Source organism: Lissotriton vulgaris, chromosome 5 (genome assembly GCF_964263255.1).
Source record: "Lissotriton vulgaris chromosome 5, aLisVul1.2, whole genome shotgun sequence".
NCBI classification, from domain to species: domain Eukaryota; kingdom Metazoa; phylum Chordata; class Amphibia; order Caudata; family Salamandridae; genus Lissotriton; species Lissotriton vulgaris.
This window is the reverse complement of record NC_141693.1, coordinates 821676958-821700431: the sequence shown is the minus strand read 5'-3', so window position 1 is coordinate 821700431 and position 23474 is coordinate 821676958. Positions and strand designations below refer to the sequence as shown.

The following is a 23474-nucleotide window of genomic DNA, read 5'->3' as shown; positions in this document are numbered from 1 at the left end:
GCATATTTTGGAGGCAACGTATCATACCTGGGATCCGATCATCAATCCGGGGCCGGACAATCATTTCTCGGATAACCTTAAAAAAAGGAGCAGAACTGTTGCGCGCAGAAAAACCCTCCCGCCGATACCCATATTTACAAAAAAAGTATGCGATGCCTATTCATAGTTTTTAAGACTTTTATTTGTATAATCATTCAGTACGTAAAATGTGAGAGCACAATCATAATTTAGCCTGATATGTCGTTGATGGAGGCACATACAGTAGGGGGTTATTTTATAACACAAGAACATGTAAAAAAGGCCTAATTTATTATTTGCAAGTAACTAAAAATATTTCATTGCGTGACGAGGGAACCAGGGGCAATTTAGTTCATAAATGGAAACACAGTCAAGCTCATAGGAATTGTATTTCCTAGATGTAAACCGTGGGTGTGCATCATAGACGACGTTATGTACCAGTTACAATAAATATAAAAAAAAATAAATCGTTCATTGAAATCAACATTTTTACGGAACCCCTCTCAAACGTTCGCCAAGTGAATCCTCCTCCCTTTCCCCTCGAGTGCATAATGGTTCGTATATATATCTTAGTACATCAGGTTTTCATTAGTTGAGGAACACCACGAGGCGTCCGTTAGTTTCCATTGATACCGGCGCCATCTTGGGCGAGGCCGGCTTAGTCCGGAAGTAGCACCAGAGGAAAAATATCCTCGACGATTGGCGGTTGGACCAGGGTCCCTTTCGGCAGTTCAAGAGAAAATTGTGCTAACAGAGGGGCTGGTGGTGTGGACCGTCAATCAAGAGAGGGAGGGGGTAGAGTCTTTCTTACCGGGTCACGTTGATGCTCAGCCGGAACTTACTCGAGTTCGTTAGCCCATAATGTTCCTGGGTGGTTCAGACGGAAGCTGATGCAGACACGAGAGCACCGCCATCTTGTTGCTGTGCCGTGGTTATTTCATTAGTGATCAATGCAGCTGTTCCCCTCCGGAAGCCTGAAGGGGCTGAGGGCTCTTGGGACTTTGGTAGAATCTTCAAAGTCGAGGGGATGTTTGTCGATGGTGGGGGCTTGCGCCCAGGTGGGCAAGTGCCCGAGTTGCAATTTCGGACAAAGTTACTCCAGCGGCCTAGACCCGCTTTTCGAGGGCCCAGACGCCATTTTGAGACCCTGTGGCAGCTACCTTTGTCGCATCCATCGGGAGTGGAAGAAACTTCTTGGGATGGCGAAGGACAGAGCATCATGCTGCTGGAGCAGGACATTTTGGTTCAGGGCGCCAGGTTGCAGCAATGGAGCCTTCGTCTGGGGAGGTGAGAGAGGCTCGTCCGGGCCGCCTTCCTCTCCCGGCGCATCCTACGCCGCCCCTTGGAATCAGGGGCGCACATGATGACCACCCTACACCCCTGATTCCGACTCTTGGGGGACCACTGTACATCCGGTGCTCCGCAATATGCCCGTCGGACATTGTGTGTCCTGTGCTATGGAAATATACCAGACGGGCATTGCATGTCCTGTTCTGAGAAAATATACCAGGCCGTCGCCCGGCTGGAGGACATCGGCGCCGGACCAGGGCAGGGAAGCCTCCTATCTGTGGAGGTGGAAGAGGCTCGTCCGCGTCGCCTCTTCCTCCCTGCCCACCCTGCATCCGTTCGCTGGAGGAATTCGTGATGGCCGGACCAGGAGATACGAGGGAGGGGGTCATTTGCAGCCGCCCCCTCCCTACTCGCGGCCCGGGGGACGCCATCCCTGGAAGGGCAGTATGGGAAGACCATTTCATTGCCTGCTTGGTGGAGCCTCCAGGACTTTCTCGCCAGCAATCTCCTTTTTGGCCCATGGTTGCTGGCAGGCCCCGCCCCACACGTGCTATGTGTTTCGGATGGGCGGGACCATCGAATTGTTACATTTCGAGGACTTCCGGAGTGAGCATAATATGTTTTGTATTTTTCCTATTAACCAAGTTTGTTTTTTTTAGAGAGTTCTACTAGTTATTCTATTTACTGTTGGTTGTGTGTTCTCTTTACCGTAATTAAATCCTAAGTTATATAATAGACGCTTGGTTTCCTTGAGTCCTTTCTCTAATGGGGGTTGTTTACAATGATCTGCAATTGTGTTTGGTTTTCAGAGTGGGGGGGAGCAACAGAGAGCAATCAGTCCCAAAACTCTAACATGTCGTTAAAATTGGTCTGACGAAATCTGTGCCATCGAGCATAATCAAACGGTGTGGTTCTATCTGTCCTGTCCGCACTAGTCTGATTGGTTTTTATTTCGCGTCTTTTCCCTTTCTGTCGGTCTGTCCTTTCTGTCGACCCTCCGTTCTTACCTATGCTCTGCAAAGTCGGGCATTGGGCTTTCCAGTGCCCGAGACGTTTACAGAAAGCACATTGGTTCTGTTTTAAATCTATTCATCCTGTGCGTAGTGTCGGGGGATTACCTTCGGGTCGTTGTGTTCCGGGGTTGATTTGTCGGCACACCCCTTTACACCGTTCTCCTTTCATATCTACTCCTCGGGACTGCGCCATCGCTGGCCCTTCACCTTTCCTAAATTCGTCGTCTTCCCTTCGTCGGGTGGCCTCTTTGCGCCACATACCGAGACTATCGAGCATAATAGGTGTCGTTTCATTCCTACGAAGGGCTATTTCTACCGTCTCTATTTTGTCAAGATCAAAGGATCCTCTCAGTGGCCACTGACTTTCTCGATCCCTTTTCGTATATTTATGCCACAGCTCACTATAGGCTATAGCGATCAATCCATGCTTCATGAACATGTCCTTATTAGGGGTGCCTTCCAGCGGAGCCGGATGGTTCATCTCTAATAAGCGGTCCGGGTAAAACAGGCTACTAACCAGTGGGGAGAAGACAGGCATGACGGATCACAATGGGATAATAGTCAGCACTACCTATCTTATCACTGTGTGCAAAGACTAGACAGAATATTTCTATTCTACGTTGTTTGCACGTAGTGAATACCTCATGAATCAATTTCGATCAATCAATGTTAGGTCAAAAATAAAAAATCAATATGGTCAATGGGGAGAATAAGTAAGCTCGCTAAGGTTCGCGTCACCTACCCTTTCACTATCTGTAAAGAGGGGACCTAATCTTCCCTGTTTTCAGACAGAGAATCTCCAGAAAACAATCTATAACAGTTAATCAATGGGGGGGAAGGGGCAATTGTTCAGTAGGGGAGAAAAATAGGTCCGACGGGTGCGTACCTATCCTTCGCTGTTTATAAAGGGAGAGCCTGTTGTTTCCCCGTTTGTAGACAGTGAATCTCCAATAAATTAACAAAAAGTAATACTAGTATTTTCTCAACAATTATCGATCACTTTCAATTATCTATCACTTTCGCAATTCGTCGTGTTTACACGACCTTACCCGGACCGCATGGACAGTTTCTTGTCTTCCGAATCCAGCGCCCGATCGTCCTCTTCTCTCCGTCCTTCTCGTGGCACTCCTGATGGTTCCCAGTCAGGACCGCAGATCACTCGAGAGAGGTCTGTTCGGAACCAGTGAAGTTCGGATGATCGGCTGTCAGACGAGGGTCTATCGGACAGGGTACCTTCCGATCGTTGCAGTCGTTCACTCTGTCGTCAGGACCTCTCCCACTGGATCCACGAGTCGCTGATGGGCCCCACGTTGGGCGCCAATTGTAAAAAAGGGTTTCCAAAGACAACCAGTAACCAAAGACCCTTTTTATGTTGCCCGGCGGTATCGCCTCTATGACCCACCAATGTTAATCAATGAAGAAGCGGGCGCTGGAGACTGGAAGGCAGGAAACGAGGATTTTATTCTCTCCGGAGGAGAACACATCAATTCAGACAGCAAGTATCATCACGAGGTGCTCTAACCACATCTCTGAGGCCTGGCCTCTTATACTAGAGTTTATGACCTTTATTGCACATAACACATTCTTGCAATACTATGACACTTGAAAGAACATCCTCGGAATCTCCCCTTCAGGCCCGTTCCCACATACATTTACAGTTGGATTCCCCACCCCGGTCACAACAGGTGATGGTTGTCGCACAGCAGGGCATTCCGCCGATTCACGGAATGCATGGGGTTTATCGGATCTCATAGGGTGGGGGCTTTGATCGGCTCGAGGGTCTTTTGATGGGGAGGGGAAGCTTCCTACTGTACGGGGTAATAAACAGTATCCGCAAGGCCAGGTGGCGGCCTGGGAACAAGGAAGACAAACGGGGATACAGGAAAAGGGGGTTTGTATCAAAAGGATCTGAGGCCATGAAAGGAATGAAGGGAGGTGTCGCGCTGGGAACAGGATGGGGTTCAGTGGTGAAGCTGCGCTGAAGGGGGGGTTTATGACCCAAGGCATGAGAGAGCGGGGGTTGTCAACGCGCGGGGGGGGGATGTTTGCGAGGTTAGGAGAGAGAGAGACGCGCTGGCTATCAGCGAGGGGCAGGGAGGCCGTGGTGCTCAAAATGGCTGCCGCTTACGCGCACAAATGGGCTCGAAAAGGGGCAAGATGGCGCAGATAATGTTCACCAAGCTTGTACTAATTTTTCACATAATGGGCTTTCATGAAATAAGTATCACATTAAATTAGATTAAAGTCTAAATGGCTTACGGACACTATGCCTTAAACTTGGAAATCTCCTAAGAGGCATGTGAAACTAATGAAGAAGTCACTACTGCACAAATGGTTCAAATTCTAGAGTAGTTAGAGCAAAACAATACATTATATTATTCAAATCGAAAGTCATAGTTAGGAAAAAAATATTGCTTACATGTCTTACCTATTCTTTTCCCTGAAGCAGCATATTTTCCATTCATTCCAAGTCCACGAGAAGGCTAAAATAAATGGATAAAATAGAAATCTTTACTGGTTTGCTTATTTAATTATAGTTTTAGGAAGTAAATAAAAGATTACCATATATAGATGCAGCTGATAAACATTAAGTATGACATTGTTCTGCATTCTGTCCATCAACTGTGGTTTTTGCATTTGTCACCCCGAGTGGGATGGGTATGCTTATACGCGAGTCCCATGCTCTCCACACCACTGGATGCAAGCAAGCCGGGCTGAAGACGGCTGGAATACCAGAAACCGGTCCTCAGAAGCTTGTTTCCGGTCCAGGGAAGGCATGGCTTGGCAGTTCGGGCTGGACTGTTCCCATGAGGCACAGGGTCAGACTGATTTGCATATGGCCATGTCTGAACTGGGGTGGTGTGGAGTGCAAAAAAACGATGGATTTAGGCCCAGATCTCTGTACTGGGGTGAATGTATGACATTGTTCTGCATTCTGTCCATAAACTGTGGTTTTTGCATTAGTAATTCATAAATGACATGGTTAGGAGCTAAAAATATCCCATTTTAAATAATTAATGTGTTGCTGTCCAATTTAAAGTTAGACTGGACATACTAAAGAATGGAGTAAGATTTATGCAGAAAAATAATGAGTATCCAAATGCAGAGAAAAGAACCAGTTGAAGCAAAGGTAAATACCCAGGCAAATTGTACTAAAATATCTGGCAGAGTAAAATAAAATAAAAAAGAAACAACACAAGGGGAAAAAGAAAACAGCAATGTGCTATGATAGTATGAGGAATTTAATTATACTTATAAAAATTGATATGGACATATTCAATGATACAAATTTTTCTAAAATACATTAAAAAAATAACAATTTTCCAGTCAAGTTGATGCGCAGTATTCAGGGAAATGTTAAAGTATTGATAGTTCCCAGAACTGGTTGAAGAAGCTGATGTCTGTCAACGGGTTTCGACACATAAAATGTGTCATCAGGACAAATTCAGCATAATTCTAAAATTAAACAGATAATGTTTTAAATCATTTATCCTTGTGTTTAATACAATACAGTTGTTATAGTTCATCTCAATTGAAGTATAATCTTTTGCCAGATAACTGATGATTCGACATGATATACCGCAAAAAAAACATACAGATGACTGAATGAATTTCCTCTTGTGTTGTTTCTTTTTTATTTTATTTTACTCTGCCAGATATTTTAGTACAATTTGCCTGGGTATTTACCTTTGCTTCAATTTGCTTTACCCTGACCCAGGAAATTTATCCCATTCAGGGGGTCCTTGTTTATTTCTAAGAGAAAGGAACCAGTGCAACTAAACTGCTTAAAAATCCTTTTTAAGCGATGACCAGTTTCGGCTATTAACACTTTTAATAAATTTTTCCAAATATAATGGCAAACGCATGTTATGTCTCAGTGCCTTAAAAAAAAAAGGAACTCATTACTTTATGAAATACCTGAAGATTACTAATAGGTTTCATTTAACTAAGCAAATTAATTTATAAAGCCATTATACATATTGTAGGCACAACAATATAACATGTTTTGCACCACATGTGAACCAGTCTCCATTCGAAACATGCCCGAGCCAAAAAAAGGATTTGTAAAAGATGAAAAATTAATTAGCCCTTTGGTAAAGGGATACATTAAAGTGAACCGTAGCTTTACATTAATTTCTGTGTTTCACTTGATTGCAAATAATATGTGCCCACTCATCATAATGGAGGACAGCTCCATGATGCACAAATGGTTAAATTAAATTGTCCGAAATTCAGCAAAAACCAAATGGATTGCAAATGAAAGAGTACGTGTCCCTTCTGTTCTATCTCAAATATGTGTAAAGGTTCACTAGCCTTCACCTGTGTACAGAAACTGGTTCAGAGAGTTAATTCCTAGAAATGGCTCTCTGAACTGGGACATGTCAATCTGCTCTGCCCCTGCTTGGATAAAGTGTTTGCTCAGGACAAATATCGTGTGTGGAAATTGTGCGTTATAAAGCAGAGAACACTAGCATCTGCTGACTATATCAAACAGTGCATGTTTGACAAACAAGATAGACTGGAGCTCTAGGTCAGGAGGTAGTAGCACAAGAAGTTGGCTAATATTAGCATGGTCATGTGCGGTATGTATAAAGCAAATGTACACGTGGACATATTTGTGACATGCTCACACCATGATCTTGATGTTAATGATTAACGTGTCTGAAGGTTCTGAAAATTGTATAGAAGGACTGGTTTCCTTTCTGTAAAGCAGGTCTCTTTGCAGTCCTACTAGCAAATTGTCTCAACTGAAATTCATTGGAAATAAAGAGCCACTCTTGAAGATTTTGTGTGTGTCCATCTTACCTACACTTAAAGAATTGTGCTTTTACAGATGGTGCCGTGACTCGGATACAAAGGATGGTAATCCCTGTAGATCCCACTGGACCATATGTAAGGGGAAAAGTTGAAGGTACACCTATGGAATTGTTAATATGTACAGGGGCCACCAATTCCTCCTTGACAAAGAAAAGGTTTCCATATGTTCCTCTCTCAGGAAAAATAAATAAGTCAGCGGGATTCACGAACATACCTGTATCAAGCCCAATTTCAACACCCTTGAAATACAGTATAGGCCCAATACAGGACACCCATTAATTTCTAATATCAGATAAATGTGCATTTAATTTGTTGGGACTGGATTTGCTAAAAAAAGATGAATGCAACAATTAAGTGTAGTATAGATGGAGTTTTCTTGGAAGTGGATGGGCCAATGACAAAGGAAATGGGCACCTGTTTTCTGTCAATAGGAATAAAGAATATAACAGCACAAATAATAGACCAAATAGATTCAAGAATTTGAGCAAAACATAAGAATGATACTGGGAGAATGAATATCACACCTGTAACAATTACAGTCAAACAGAATGTGAAATTCCCAAGGATACCACAGCACAAAATAGCTCCAGAAGGTCTAAAGGGGTTGCAGGATATAGTAACTGACTTGCTAAAGGAAGAGATTGTAAAAGAAATAACAGGCAGTCCTTGCAACTGGAAAGGGGAGACCACTCGGTCCCCCCGAACGTATGGATGGGTGCCCCAATCCCCCGGGAAACCATTGTGGGCGGGGGGCGTGACCCGGCTGTTATGCCCGAAGCGGCGTAGCCGGAGCACGCCCCTCCCACCCAAAAGAGGTTGTCCTAGACACCCGCCCGGAAGTCCGTGCACGGATGGGCGTGCTTGAGGCGGGTCCCCGCCCTCCCGCAGCTGGATAAATAGTGCGGGAATCCAACGAAGCTTCCTCTTGTTCCTGTGCTCTGAAGGCTGCAGTACACTGTCCTTCTTACGGATACCTCGCACGGGAACTCGGACGACCTTAAGATGGCGTCGAGTGAAAGGGGGCCCCCACGACAAGGGAAGTTACAGTTGGCTGCGAGGGTAAAGTCCTCTGCGCATGCGCCACTCACACCGTGAGGGCGGGAAGTTGGTGATAGGGATCTGACACCGTTTAAGACCTTGCCGTTGGCCCTTAATGCTAGGTTGTAGAAATTAAAAAATGTAATGCATTTATCAGGATGCTAGACTCGGCTAGGAAACCTTTGTATTAGAGATTTGTTAAGGTTAGCCTGAAAACCTGTCTTCATCTAAATGTAATTGAAGTTGAATTTGTACATGATTCATGAAACGTTTTTAATTTAAAGTTTTAAATTTTGTTTCATATTTTAATAAATACGGCCAGGGGGGTCGTGAGGCCCCCCCCCGCCTTCCAAAAGTTTAAATCTGTGTCTGTCTCCTCCCATGGGGAATGGTGTAGGGAGGGGTGGCGGGCATCCCGGCCCATAAGGCCAATTCTACCAGTCCTGAAAAAAGGGGATGGAAATACTGATGAAGAGTTACAGATTTATAGTTGATCTCAGAGAAATAAATAAGATTGTGATGCCACAGTTCCCGGTTGTCCCAAATGTAGTATCAATATTGTCAACATTGTCACCAGAAATGGCATATTTCTCAGTAGTTGATTTGAAGAATGCCTTCTTCTCAATTCCAGTAGATGAGGGCAGCATGTATCTCTTTTCGTTCACTGTAAACGGAAGAACGTACTGTTTCAAACAAATACCACAAGGGTTCCCTGAGAGCCTTAGTATTTACAATCAAGCCTTGAAAAGAGAACTAGATACATTCAATTTATCACCCAATTCTGTACTAATACAATACATAGATGACCTGCTGATTGGCAGCACCTCTGAGACAGAATGTACAACTGACACTGTTAATCTGTTGAATTTCCTAGATGAACGTGGTCACAAGGTTTCCCTAGAGAAAATACAATTTGTTCAACAGGAGGTGTCCTATTTTGGACACATCCTTTCGAAAGGGCAGAGAAGATTGGATGATAAGCGCATTAAATTGATTCTACAGACACCAGTGCCACACACCCAAAAGCAGGTGCGAGCCTTCCTAGGCAAGACCAGTTATTGCCGACATTGGATTGCTAACTTCTCCTTGCTTTCAAAACCTTTATTGGCCCTGACCCACAAGGGCTCGCCCGAACCCCTTCAGTGTTTGCCAGAACATGAACTAAGCTTCCTTGCCATTCGGCCAGCTCTTTGCTCTGCTCTTGCTTTAGGCCTACCAGACTATTCTAAGTCTTTCCAACTATATGTTCATGAATCTGACAGGTTTGCTCTTGGGGTTCTCTACCAGCTGTACGGTGACCACAAAAGACCATGCACATATTTCTCTCCCACCTTGGATATTGTAGCCAAGGCTTTACCTTTATGTATACGTTCGGTTGTAGCAACTGCTTTATCACTACAACGTGCAGAAAGCATAATAATGGGAAATGAAGTTGATGTCTATGTTCCACATGCCGTGGAGCTGATACTGAATAAGACACGTACTCAACACCTCACAAATGCCAGGCTCAAGCAGTATGAGATCTGCTTGTTTGCAGCACATGTAACACTTCACAAGTGTACTGTTCTAAACCATGTCACTCTGTTACCGGTTTCCACTGATGATTTAGTGGACTCAGACCATGATTGTATTTTGTTAACTGAGGAACAAAGAAAGGGTAGAATAGATATGACGGATACACCCTATGCAAATGCTGAAGGAGAATTGTGGGTGGATGGGTACTGCCTGAGAACAGAGGATGGCAATACATCAGCAGCCTATGCAGTTGTAACAAATAACACTGTAGTTGAGTCCTGTAAGATACCAGAGTTGTCCACACAAGCAGCAGAGCTTGTGGCACTCACACGAGCTTGTGAGTTATCTATAGGAAGATGTGTTAACATTCACAAACAGTCAATACGCCTTAATGTGGCACATTCCTTTGGAAGACTCTTGAAGGAAAGGGGTTTTATTACCTCACAAGGCACAAAGATACAGCATAGAGTGCTTATCACCAAACTACTTAACTCCTTGGCACTTCCACAGAAATTGGCCACAGTTAAATGCAGTGCTCACAAAAAAGTTATAGACAAAGTAGGCCAGGGAAATGCATTTGCTGATATGACAGCAAAACAGACAGGACAAAGTCATTCAGCACTAGTACTAACAGCCCGAGAATTACCCCAAGAAGGGAAGTCACTAGACCTAACAACTGAAAGGTGTGAGACTAATGCAACAAGAAGCAACATCAGAAGAACATATGAGAAGGTCAAAGAATGGGTCATTTGTTCAAGGATGCTGGATGAATGAGACAAAGGTAAAATACATGTTACCAGATAGAATGGTCTACTCTATGTGTTTGGCCATGCATGGCCCGGCCCACATATGCAGGGATGGCATAGTAAATTGTATGAACAAATTCTGGGTGAACAAGAACATAAGAAAAACTGCACAGGAGGTATGTCGAACATGTATGGTATGTGCACAGTAGAATGTGGGTAAGACTGCTCCAGTACTTGAGGGCCATTTTGAAAAAACAACAATACCATTTGAAGCCCTGCAAATTGACTATGTGGAGATGACACCTACAAATAAGTATAGGTATATCCTGGTGGTAGTGTGTATGTACTCAAAATGGATAGAGGTATACCCAGTAAAACATAACAATGCCATCTCAACAGCCAAGTGGCTGATAAAAGAGTTGATCCCACGTTTTGGGGTCCCAAAAATAATATTTTCAGGCAACGGCACCCACTTCTGTAATGAAATAATAAAATTTACATGCAAGGCTCTGTGAATACAGCAGAAACAGCACTGTGCCTACCATCCAGAGGCCGCTGGTGCAGTGGAGAGGAAAAACGGCGAATTAAAGAACAAAATAGCAAAAGTATAAGCTGACACAAAACTGACTTGGATGGATGCCTTACCAATTGCCCTGAGCATGAGGAGCACACCAGATGCCAAGACCAAAACAGTACACATGAAATAGTCACTGGGTTGCCAATGGTAGCTTGGGGAGTTCCACACAGAAATGCTCTGCCCAGGATGACCAATGAACTGTTGAATGATGACTGCATGTGACTTACACATACTCTTGCTTCTATCAACTTGCAGGTGAAGGGGGCTCTTCCAGAGCCACTGCAAGTTGAAGGGCCCACGTATAAGCCCGGGGACTGGGTGCTCATCAAATCACTCCAGAGATCCAACGGTCTCCAAGCTCGCTGGAAGGTTCCACAGCAAGTCCTGAGCGCCACAAAGACTGCAGTAAAGTGCACCAACAACAAATCCTGGATCCTCACCAGCCACATCAAGAGGGCACCCCCTGAGACTTCATCCAGCCAAGATCCAGGTCAGCAACACATGCCAACACCAGAACCAATCAAAGAGGAAAAGAGGTACAATTTGAAGTCCACAAAGAAGAAGGAGATGAAATGTCAGTAATGCCGTTAATTGATCTTCTACAGGAAATAGACGAAGTATTACTGCTAGACATTATCCTAACAGATATTTTGACAACAATCTTTGACTTTGAGAATAGTGGTGAAGAAAACAACGAAGGCGCACTCATTTACCTTCAGGAAATATTTGATCAGCTGGAATATCAAGTAATGCGAGATTTAAAAAGTATAGCATTGCAAGAAGCTTTGGGTAGAATACTTTAAGACTGAGAAAATTCAACTAAGGTATATCACACACTACCACCAGGGGTAATAGCTTGTTTGCATAACAAGAAAAGTCTACAACGATTCATCAGGGAGTGATTAGTCTAGAAAGAAAGTTGTGTAGCAAAGAGTGTGCCATTGCAGCATTGAATAAATGAACCGATCCAGGAGGTATTTGTGAGTCCTCCTGTCGCTGCAAAGTGCCCGTGCCACTGCAGCAACCAGCAAAGAACTTTTTCCAGGTCGTCAAGACAGCCAACTTTAAAGGGCTACCTTTGGGGTGAGGTACAGTGGACCCTCCTGTAAAATTAAGTGTGGCTTCCTTAATGATTGCTATACATGACCAAACAGTCGTACATTACAAAAGTTGCATGCATATCTTTGGAAGGCGGGAAGCACCAAGGAGTTCTCAAAGGCCCTCTGAAATATTAACGAATAACTGTTCTCAGTATATTGTGTACTACAGCCTCACCTTATATGTGTTCATGCTTTTAGTATGTTTAGCTTATATTACTGTAAAAATTTACAGTGACAATTCAAAACATAGCATCATTAATAGAACTACATCTAATTGAATAAAGTATAGGAATACATAGGTATGGACAGCGAATATACAGCTTTAAAAATGGAGAAAAAATGGTACAAATCTAAAATGTGCATACCTGGTGTAATATTCTGTCTATTATGGTTAGCATTAATTACTGCGTATCTATTGGATGTGTTCTATCCCATGGAACAGTTGGCACCAACATCCCCCGTTACCATACCTGCATACACTTTGTCACCTGAATAAATAGCCCACAGAGAAGACATGCACCACAATTTCTTTGTGACTTTGTTGCACCACACCAATAAGATATTAACAAGGGGAGATTGAGGGATATATTTGCAATTCTCAGCTTCTGTAGACCAAAGTTTGCGCCTGTTTCAAGTTCCATTGCGTTTTGCAGCATCCTGTTATGCTATTTACATAATAGTAAAAATAGAGATAATAGCTGTTTTGCAGAATTTATAGAAAAGTACTTCTGGTGCAGGGACAACTACGGCTCCACCTGCAGGAGCATTATATAACAAATATATGGCAGAGATTTTGACACTGGGAAATTGCACAGAAGTAGTAGAACAGAATGCAACATTTCCCCTGTCCGACATCTTCACTCCACTCTTTCCATCCCAGAATACAAGCACTAGGATAGCAGGCCCATCAAAAGACAGACAAGAATATACAATTTTTGAAGTTAAAAATAAGAAAACACAACAAAATAGGGAGTATTTGTATTAAACGTAATAGGACCTATCAGGTGGGCCATAGTACAAATTGTAACATGACATTTGAAATGATGGCCGAAAATAATAGCATTCCACTTTATGTTGGTGACTCCATTTATTTTATTTGTGGAGAAAAAGCTTATACGTGGCTTCCAACAAATTGGAGTGGTTGCGGTCACCTGGGTTTTGTACTACCTGCTCTAACAATAAAGGACATAAAAGATGTACGGAGGGACATACAGAGACATGCACCCCAAATATGCAGAAGAAATGTTGATCAAAGAAATACAGCATCAGAGATAGCAGGTAATATATTTTAAAGGGGTAATACCATGGATTGGTCCATCTATAAACTCCAGAGATGTACGTAGATTGTCCAGACTACTAGAAGAAACAATAAATGAAACTACAAGTATATTAGAAAATATTATGGTAGAAATTCAGGCTGTGAGATTAGTTTCCCTACAAAATAGAATGGTTCCTGACATGATGCTGGCAGAGAAGGGAGGAGTCTGTAAAATAATAGGGGCGTTGTGTTGCACCTATATCCCCGATTCCTCTGTGTGACCCTGCACGTAATACGATAACTGAACTTAAGGACAAGCTACCCCATACAAACACTGAGTGGATCCCTTACCACCTTTGCGGCGATTAAGATTTAAAGGGACCCACATGGCTAACAACCGACTCTCCCCTCCTCTTGCAGAATGCCGGAAGTGACCTGGATGTGGTCCGTTGTTGCGAAGGCGGGACCCACCCCCTTAGCAGCCAATCGGGAGCCGGGATGAGAGGTCAGGACGCGCAGAAAATGGAAGGAACCGGGCCAGCAAGCGCGTCAGCTGAGGAAAGACCGGAAGAGGAGTATTGAGGAGTCCAGGATCTGAAAAGGAGCAACGCCGACGAAGAAGCGGAGAACTGAGAATCACAGGACCTGCAGAAAGACAACGCCGGAACAGAAGCAGACAACGACAAAGGTCCAGAGACATGGACCAAAGACTGGTGGAGCCTGGAGGACGCACGAGCCGCCACAACTCTGGAGAGTTTTGGCTAGTAGCGGTACGTGGCGGAAAAAGGGCATAGGGAAGGGGGAGGAGGGAGGTGTAAGGGGCGGTAAGGTATACACGTAGTTTAGTGTGGTTCTTAAGAGTGGTTCCTAACCGTTTTTCTTTGTATAAACCGCCTTCAGCTAAACCCTTTTCTCATTAAACATCAAACGCTGCGAAGCAGTATCAGCCTTAAAGCCCTCACTTACCCTAAAGCCCTAGAATTAGTTATAGCACTTTCCCTACCCCCCCCCCCCCCCCCCAATATTGCTTCCTGTTTCCCCCTCACGTGGTTTGGTGACGGTGACATTTCCCCTTGAAGCCCGAGTTTTGACCATTACTCTCTTTTGTTTTGAGGAGGCTTGTGGACCGGGCATTACAACTGAAACCCGTAATAGGTTTCGAAGATCCACTGAGAAAGTGACCAAACAGCTGTACCAATGCCTTGAAGAGTCCTCTGAATTTGAAGTCCATTAACATCCGATGTCCCTCATATTCTCGCTTTATTATTCCAGACTGATTGTTACTCCCAACAGCTGAATATTTCTTTAATAAAACCCTCATTATTGATCCCATACGGCCTCCTCGCTTCTGCTTCCGACCATCCTTCTGACACTCTATTACTGTCAGGGAAGCAATAAAAAGACTGCATAATATAGGTGTAGACGCACATAGGGATTCCAGCACATGGGATATAGGAGATTCACTTTGGGGTTGGTTGAGTGCATGGGGTTAGAAGAGCGGAATGATGTTCATAACAATGTTCCTATTAATAATAGGCTGTTGTCTATTAATTAATTGCCTACCAATGTGCTGTCAACTATTAGGACAGCTGACAAAATGCCCAGTGATGAGATCAAAGGAAAGTGATCGAATACTGATGCAAGCAGTCACTACTGAATTGATGCATATAGACATTTCTGACAATGAGAAGGGTGGACAATATAATAATTGAATGTTGACATGTTTCATGATGAAATTATTTTAATTTAAGGTTCAAAGGGTCATTTGTAAAAGATGAAAAATTAATTAGCCCTTTGGTAAAGGGATACATTAAAGTGAACTGTAGTTTTACATTAATTTCTGTGTTTCACTTGCTTGCAAATAATATGTGCCCACTCATCATAATGGAGGACAGCTCCATGATGCACAAACGGTTAAACTAAATTGTCTGAAATTCAGCAAAAACCAAATGGATTGCAAATAAAAGAGTACGTGTCCCTTCTGTTCTATCTCAAATATGTGTAATGGTTCACTAGCCTTCACCTGTGTACAGAAACCGGTTCATAGAGTTAATTCCTAGAAATGGTTCTCTGAACTGGGACATGTCAATCTGCACTGTCCCTGCTTGGGTAAAGTGTTTGCTCAGGACAAATATTGTGTGTGGAAATTGTGTGTAGAAAGCAGAGAACACTAGCATCTGCTGACTAGATCAAACAGTGCATGTTTGACAAAAACAAGATAGCAGACTGGAGCTCTAGGTCTGGAGGCAGTAGCACAAGAAGTTGGCTAATATTAGCATGGTCATATGTGTCATGTATAAAGCAAATGTACACGTGGACATATTTGTAAAATGCTCACACCATGATGTTGATGTTAATGATTAACGTGTCTGAAGGTTCTGAAAATTATAAATAAGAACTGGTTTCCTTTTTGTAAAGCAGATCTCTTTGCAGTCCTACTAGCAAATAGTCTCAACTGCAGGTCATTGGCAATAAAGAGCCAATCTTGAATCCTTTGTGTGTGTCCATCTTACCTACCCTTAAAGAATTGTGCTTCTACAGATTACGTTACAAACCCTATTAGCATCTGTTCTTGGCATGTAGTACTGTAATCTATTGTTGGCCTCGGATGATTACAAGTTGTTTTTCTTCGAAGAAGTTTTTCGAGTCACAAGGCTGTGTGACTCTTCCTATTAGTGATTCTGTGCATGGGCATAGACTCCATTGTTAGATTGGTGGGTGAGAATGGAGGTGTAGTAAGTATCAGTAGTGTGATGTCCATGCACAAAATGTGAATTCATATAAATAAATTGTGACCTACACAAGCTTCCGGGGAGGAGGGAAGGGCACATGTGAATCTACAGCACTGCATTCTAAGAACGGTTGCTTACAGGGTCAGTAACATAATCCATTCAAGGCATGTGTGCTGTGAATACACATGCTGTGCATCGATTGTAAAGCAGTTACTCTGCCAATGAAGTCTAGCCTGTGGGGGTCTCAGTTGTTTGAAAGAGTCAGCAGTACTGCCTAGCCGTCATTGGCTTGTTGATGTGCTAGTACATCAACGCAATAATGTTTTGTGAAGGTGTGCGGTGTGGACCATGATGCTGCTTTGCAAATGTCCGTAAGGGGACTAGTGCCTAAAAATGCCACAGAAGCCCCTATTTAACGAGTTGAGTGAGCTTTAGAGGTTACAGGTAAAAGTCTTTGAGCTTTAGCTTAACAATTTTGGCAACATTTTACTATCCATCTTGAAATTCCACTTTTTGAAATAGCACTTCCAGTGTGGGGAGGTGAAAAAGCAGTAAATAAATTGCGTAGTCTTCCTAAAAGCTTTTGTTTTGTCAATGTAGTACATTAAAGCTCATTTAACATACAATATGTGTAAAGGTCTTTCTGCAACGGAGTCGGGTTGGAGAAAGAAGACCGGTAATTCTATTGGTTGATTAATGTGAAACGGTGAAAATACTTTAGGGAGAAACTTTGGATTTGTTCTGGGAAATATTTTGTCGCTATATAGCTGGAAGAATAGTTCCTCTAAGGTAAATGCCAGGAGCTCCCTAACATGTCCAAGTGAAGTGATAGCTACTAGAAAAGCGACTTTAAGACAAATAGCTGAATTTGGCAAGAATGTAGTGGCTTAAACGGAGTGCCCTGGTTAGTACAATATTAAGATTCCATGCTGGTACAGTTGGAACCATGAGTGGACTGACTCTAAAGTCCCTCCATAAATGCCTTAATAACAGTTATTATGCACATAGATAAATGTCGCCTATTTTGAAAATAGGCTGCAATGGCAGCAATGAGTAGGAGTATTAAAGTATAGGCTAAACCTAAAGTTTGAAGAGTCAACAAATATGAAAGAATTGATTGTGCTTGTAATGGGTTAGCCTTTTGATGCTGACAGTATAGAACAATTTGTTTCCATTTGGCAGCATAGCATTGTCTGGTTGTAGGCCTACAAGATTCTTCAAGAATATCCATACATTGCTGTGATAAATTTGAGTACCCAAATTCTATGACTTCAGGTGCCATTTTCATTTTACAAGGTTCATCTCCTTGGGATTGGGATGTCTCATCCTGACAATGTGCTGTGTGAGAAGGTCCGGGTTGATGGGAATCTTCTCGTGTGGGACTAGGGAGAGTTCTAGTAGTGTGGTAAATCATAGTTGACGAGCCCATGTTGCAGCTATGAAAACTAGGTTGAGGGGGGTCTGCCTGAGCTTTCTGACAACTAAAAGCGTAGGCACATATCCCTGACCAGTTAATTCATAGAGGATTGCTCTTGAATACGGTGTGTGGAGATCAGGATGTGAAGTTTGGGCATTTCACATTTTCTGGGGTTACAACAGATCTATTTGCAGAATCCCCCATTTTTGAAAGTATCAGAGGAGAACTTTGGGGGGGAAGTTCCCACTTGTGAACTGGATTGCTTGTCCCTGGTACATGTTCTGCCAGAAGTTGAATGTTGTGAAGTATCATTAAGCGGCAAATGATTTGGACTAAGAGGGATAGTTAGAGAGAGTGCCCCCCCTAGTTTTTGTAGATAGTACATTGTTGTCATATTGTCCGTTCGGATTAGGAAAACGTTTTGCAGTAGGTGAGTTAGGAACGCTTTCAATGCAAGGTAAATTGATTGAAGGTCTAGGTAACTGATATGGAGACTCCTGTGCTAGGAGTCCCACACCCTGTGAATTGTACAATTCTGTAGGTGAGCTCCCCAACCAATCAGGGAAGCATCTGCTGTTAGAATGGCTCGGGAACTGGGTCTAGAAACGGCCACCCTTTTGTGGACTCCACCACTGCAGAGAGTGATGTGTGCGGCTGTCTACCAACACTAGATTGTGTAGTTGACTCTGTCCATTGACGTGAGAGAAATTCTTGCAGTTGTCTCATATGTAACCGGACCTTGAGACCCTCTGGGTATGTAGCGCGCTATATAAATGTTGACTTGACTTGACTTGACTTGACATGTGGAACTGTAGATATGGAGGAGCCCATCATGACTAAAAGTTGCATGAGTATTGTGACTGTGACTTGGGTCCCAGGTTGAAGGTGTTGGATTAGTGACACAACTTTTTGTCTCCTGTCTGTATTTGGGTATGCTAGTTACAAGTGAGCATTGAGTATTGCTCTTAAAAATGGCTGTATAGAATAGGGTTGAAAGTGCGACATGAGTGTCCTTTTTCATTTTTCCAAGGGCTGTGTCTAATTGAGGGCCAAAGAGGTGCTCCATGTCAAAGGGGAGTTCAAAAATTGCCTGTTGCACTTCAGGTTTTAAACCAGAGACAGAGGCAAGCATGTCTACATAAGACAATACTGGTGTTTATGTCTCTAGCAGCAGGGTCGACAGGGTCTTAACGCACATTTTATGGAGTTGTTGGTGATCAGCTTTCTCTCATTGACAATATCATACCCCTTTTTTCTGTATTCTTCTGGGAGATGTTGGAGGGGCCTCTCCCTTTCACCCCGAGAAGCCCTGTCGTAATTAGCTAAAAGAGCTTGACTGATGGCAATACGCCAGTGATTCGCAGATTGTGCGGCTATCCTTTTGTCTGAGGCATGAATCAGTTTTGACTCCTTTTCTCTGGGAGGTGCCTACCTAGTTGTTTGAGAGTTTGCTCTTTTGCGTGCACTTGACACTGCCATTGAGTCCGGTATTAACTGACCCTGATGTACATACAATAGGATGGTGCAGCCTTATATTTTTTGTCCACTTGCCGTGTTATAACTCGCGACTTTAGTGGGTTCTTAAAAATGTCTGTATGACAGCATTCCTGTAAGGAGTGGTAAATATTGTGACCCCCTTTAAGCAAAGGAAGTCATCCTCGATAGGGTGTTCATGTAAAGGCACATTATGAAAAGCTGTAGCTCTGGCTATTAGAACTTGATAGGCAGAGGCATTATAGGGTGGTGATGGACGTGTGAGAGAAAGGCCTGGATCTGTATGCCCCCCTGTGGTTTTATATCCTAAGAATCCGCAGGATTTGTGTCCTCTGGTATGTTATCATCTTCATCTATGACTGATGAATGAGGGGACATACTACCTGCTTCAGAATCTTGTGGTGAATCATTTGGTGGCGTGGCTGGTGGGGGTGGTGTTGGTGGGTTTGGTGATGTAGGCTTGGAAATGTGTAAAGGTCTAGTAGCAATCTCCTTTTTCTTCTTTTTGAGCGGTTGCACCGGAAAGTCTATAGCCTCTTTAAAAGCGAATTGTCTTTTAGAGGACTAAGGCTTGCAGGCTGAAGAACTATCTTTTTAGTTGAGGGTTGAATTTTCACTATTTTGTTCCTTGGATCGAGACGTTCCTGCATATCATCGATGATTGGTTCGGGTGGAGTTTTCGGTCCAAATGTTTAACATTTTGGAGCCGAAGAATGTTTTAGTGTCTATGTGGTCGGATCCGAAGCACCGTGGATTTTGTCTTTTGGAACCAAAGTGAAAGTTTGAGAGTTGCTGAATTGGACTTTGAGGAAGTGGAGGCCCCTGCTGTAGCCCGCGATTTCGCAGCCAAGCATGAGGGCAGGGCTTTTAAATGTGTTTGTCAGTGCGCGCCATGGCTTTTCTGTAGTGGCAAACCGTGAGCCGTTTTTTTTTTATGGAACCGATTTTTTTGTCTTTGGACCGGGGACAGCTGTACTCGTGGTCCGAAGTTTTTGAGCTGACTCACGACTGGCTGAATCTTGTTCCATGTCTGAACCGGAATCACAGTCATGGATGGACAAGGATTTCTCTTGGGCTGTCTATGCCTCATCTTCCTCCTCCTGTCGACCGAAGATGTCCTGTGAGTCATATGTTTGCCTGCAAACATCGATCTCGAAGTGTCTTTTTGAACCTAAAAGATTTGCAGGCCTCACAGGTATTCTTTCGATGATCGGGAGAGAGGCATAGATTACAAACTGAATGTTGATCAGTGTGAGGATACTTGGAGGGGCACTTCGGACAGAAACGGAACGGAGTCTGTTCCATCAGCAGCTCATTGTCAGAAAATTTGGTTGAAGTAGAAGAGGTCCAACTGGGAGTGACCCGTAGGCTGTGGAAGCAAGTCGAAGAACCCGACACACAAACATGTTATTTGCCCTGATTGCAAGAGTAACTACGCGATCGAGACAATACCGTTGATTTGAAGGATCCACCAGCGAACCGAAAAGAGCCAGAAATTGTCTCAAACAGGAACGCGTGAGATAACATTCGAACCTGTGGGCGGCAAAAAATAATCAACCAATGGAGTCTATGCCCATGCCCAGCATCACTAACAGAAGTCGTCACGCAACCTTGTGAGTCGAACAACTTCTTAGAAGAAAAACAGCTCGTATTCATCCAACCCCACCACTAGATGGAGGACTTATGCACAGCATATGTATCTACAGCACACATGCCTCTAACTAAAGACATTTCATTATACAGAACACATAGCAGAACCACTTAATATGGTCCTATATTGCCATTGAGGGTTTTTTGTAACCTGGTAAATGCTGAATATGTCCCCATAACCCAGATATTACAAAAAGGTACCATATTACACATACTTGTTATAGCATAATTTGCACTGCCAGCACTCAGATCTTTTTAGCAGTGGAAAATACACCTTCCCAACCCGTCCTTCTACCTGAACAAAGGCAGATACAGAGAACGAGAGAGTAGGAGAATAGGAATGGAATAGTAAGCAGAAAACAATAGTGTCCTTATGTATAGAGAAAATAGTATGAAGTGAAAATTATTTGTAACAAACACTGGGTGGGCGTATGTGAATCTACAGCACTACATGCAACAAACAGATGCTTACAGGGTAAGTAATATTATTCTGTTTGTAGCATGGGTTGATGTGGCTGCACATGCTATTCATAGCCTGCAAAGCAGTACTCTCCTAAGCGGTGGCTAGCCAGTGGATTGTGCAAAGGTCTGAAACAGAGTCCTAAGGACTGTCAGATCAACTTTAGCTTGCTGTCAAGCAAGAATATCCACACAATAATGATTTGTGAACGTGTGTGGCGTAGAAGTGCTGCTCTGCAAATATCTGCTCTGGGAATATGCCCTAGAAACCCCATTGCAGTACCCGGTTGGAGTACAGTACTGGACCAAACGCTTCCACTTATCAGCATAGCATGTGCGTATAGCGGGCCTATGGGCTTCTCAGCGTATGTCCATGTACTCTTGGGGTAGGTTAAGGTGATCAAACCCAATACCGTAGAATCCAAATTTTTCAGGTGTGGTGTCTGGGTATCTGACTTTGCAGTGGTTCTGTGCGAGACTGTCCAGCTTGTTGGGGAGCTTCTCACGGGGGCAATGGATTTTCTAGAAGGGTCCAAAACCATGGTTATCTGGCCCACGTTGGAGCCACAAGGGTAAGAGACAGGGATGTTTGCTTGAGCTTCCTGACCACATAAATAATCAATGAGAGGGGAGGAAAAGCGTATGCAAAGATCCCTGACCAATTTATTCACAAAGCATTGCCCATGGACTGGAGTTGTGGAAACCTGTGGCGAAGTTTGAGTATTTAGCAATTTTGTATGATGCAAAAGAGCTTATGTTAGGGGTGCCCCATCTTTGGACGCAAGTGAGAAGGACTGGAGGATGGAGTTCCCACTCGTGCTGTGTCCAGCATACAAGTTTGCAAAGTCGTTGTCCACTTTTGCAAGAAACTTTGCCAGTAGATAAACAAGGTAATGGATGGCCTAGTGCCAGAGTCGCTGCACTAGGGCTGATAGATGAGGGGAGTGAGTGCCTCCTTGCTTCTGTAGATAGAACATAGCAGTCATGCTGTCTGTCTGCAAAAGGACTATGCTGCCGGACATATGTTTGAGAAAGGTTCTGACACATAGAGGATTTGCTAATTGTTTCAAGTGATTGAAGTGGAGACCTCTTTGACAAGGTGATCACAGACCCTGGACTGTCAGGCCAATAAGGTGTGCTCCCTAGCCGACTAGTGATGCATCTGTGGTGATGGTCACTTGGGGGAACTGGGTCTGCAAAGGCCCTGGCCTGCAAACGTTTGTTGCTGTTCCACCACTGCAAAGAGCGATTGGTGTAGGTTCATACCAACACTAGATCCAACTGACCCTCTGCTTACGACCACTGGCTTGGGAGGAATTCCAAAAGCAGGCAAATATGTAGTCTGGCATGGGGCACTCTGGCAATGCATTAAGCCATCATTCCCAGTAGGCGCATTACCGGAAATGGAGTGGCTGGAAAAGAGGAGGAGCTTGCTGAAATGGTTGCACTCAGGGGGAACCGAGGAAGACATTTCCCACTACAGAGTAGAGTACTGACCCTAGGAAGGGTTGAATCTAAAGTGGCTCCAAGTGTGACTTGGTGGCGCTGACTGTGAAACCCAGGCTGTGCAGCAGAGTGATTGCAGTCTGGGTGTGAGTTAGGCATTCAGGTCTTCTTAAGCTCTTGATCAGCCAATCATCAAGTTAGGAGAAGACAGGAGTTCCTTTCCTTGGTAAAGAACCTTGGGGCCGTGGTGACGCCAAATCGTAGTACCTTGAACTGGTACTGTTGACCACTTACCATGAAGCGGAGGCAGCACCAGGATCTGAATCTAGGCATCCTTCATGTCTAGTATAGGAAACTAGTTACTTACCTGTACACTATGGTTCTCCAGTATTGATATCTTTCATAGATTCACATGTTTGTATCTTTCCCGTCGTCATGGTGGGAGTCCCACGGTAAATGAATAACAATAGCAGTAAAAGAAAAAACTGCATAGAAAAAAACCCACAGGGAAATATATTATTTAGTACCCATCATTATTATGTGGTCCAAAACCCAGCCAATCAGCTGCCGGCCCTGACATCACACTTCCCAGCAGAGCCACCATTCCTCAGATTTCCAACCGCCACCGTGTGAGAAGGAGTCTCCCTGAGCCTTGCTCAGTTTGTTACTTGGTGAACTTTTGAACTTTCCGGCTTCTGCCTATTTCTTCTGGATTGAAGGTACTGTTTTCACCTTTTGCCTCAAAATGCCTGAAGGCTTTAACACCTTGAATGCTAAGGCAATTCCCGCTGTGTGCTGAGAAATGCAGGATCCCATTATTCATGACAAGCTCACCTTGTCATGAGCACAGCTCCAGTGTGCATCATGATGAGCTGAGCTCGTCATGAGCATGGAAGGGGTTAA

The 23474-nt window shown here is 43.7% G+C and overlaps 1 protein-coding gene across 2 annotated transcripts in view; it reads right to left on the bottom strand.

Moving 5' to 3' along the window:
* ZFAND4 (zinc finger AN1-type containing 4) overlaps positions 1 to 23474 on the bottom strand; it is a 333346-nt gene that overhangs the window by 117742 nt on the left and 192130 nt on the right. Inside the window, exon 8 of one of the 2 annotated variants that reach the window (XM_086922308.1) lies at positions 4750 to 4804. In XM_086922308.1, coding sequence (XP_086778434.1) covers positions 4750 to 4804 — 55 coding nt within the window. Of the gene's footprint in view, positions 1 to 4740; positions 4805 to 23474 lie in introns of both variants that reach the window. The other variant, XM_086922307.1, reaches the window with a different exon arrangement.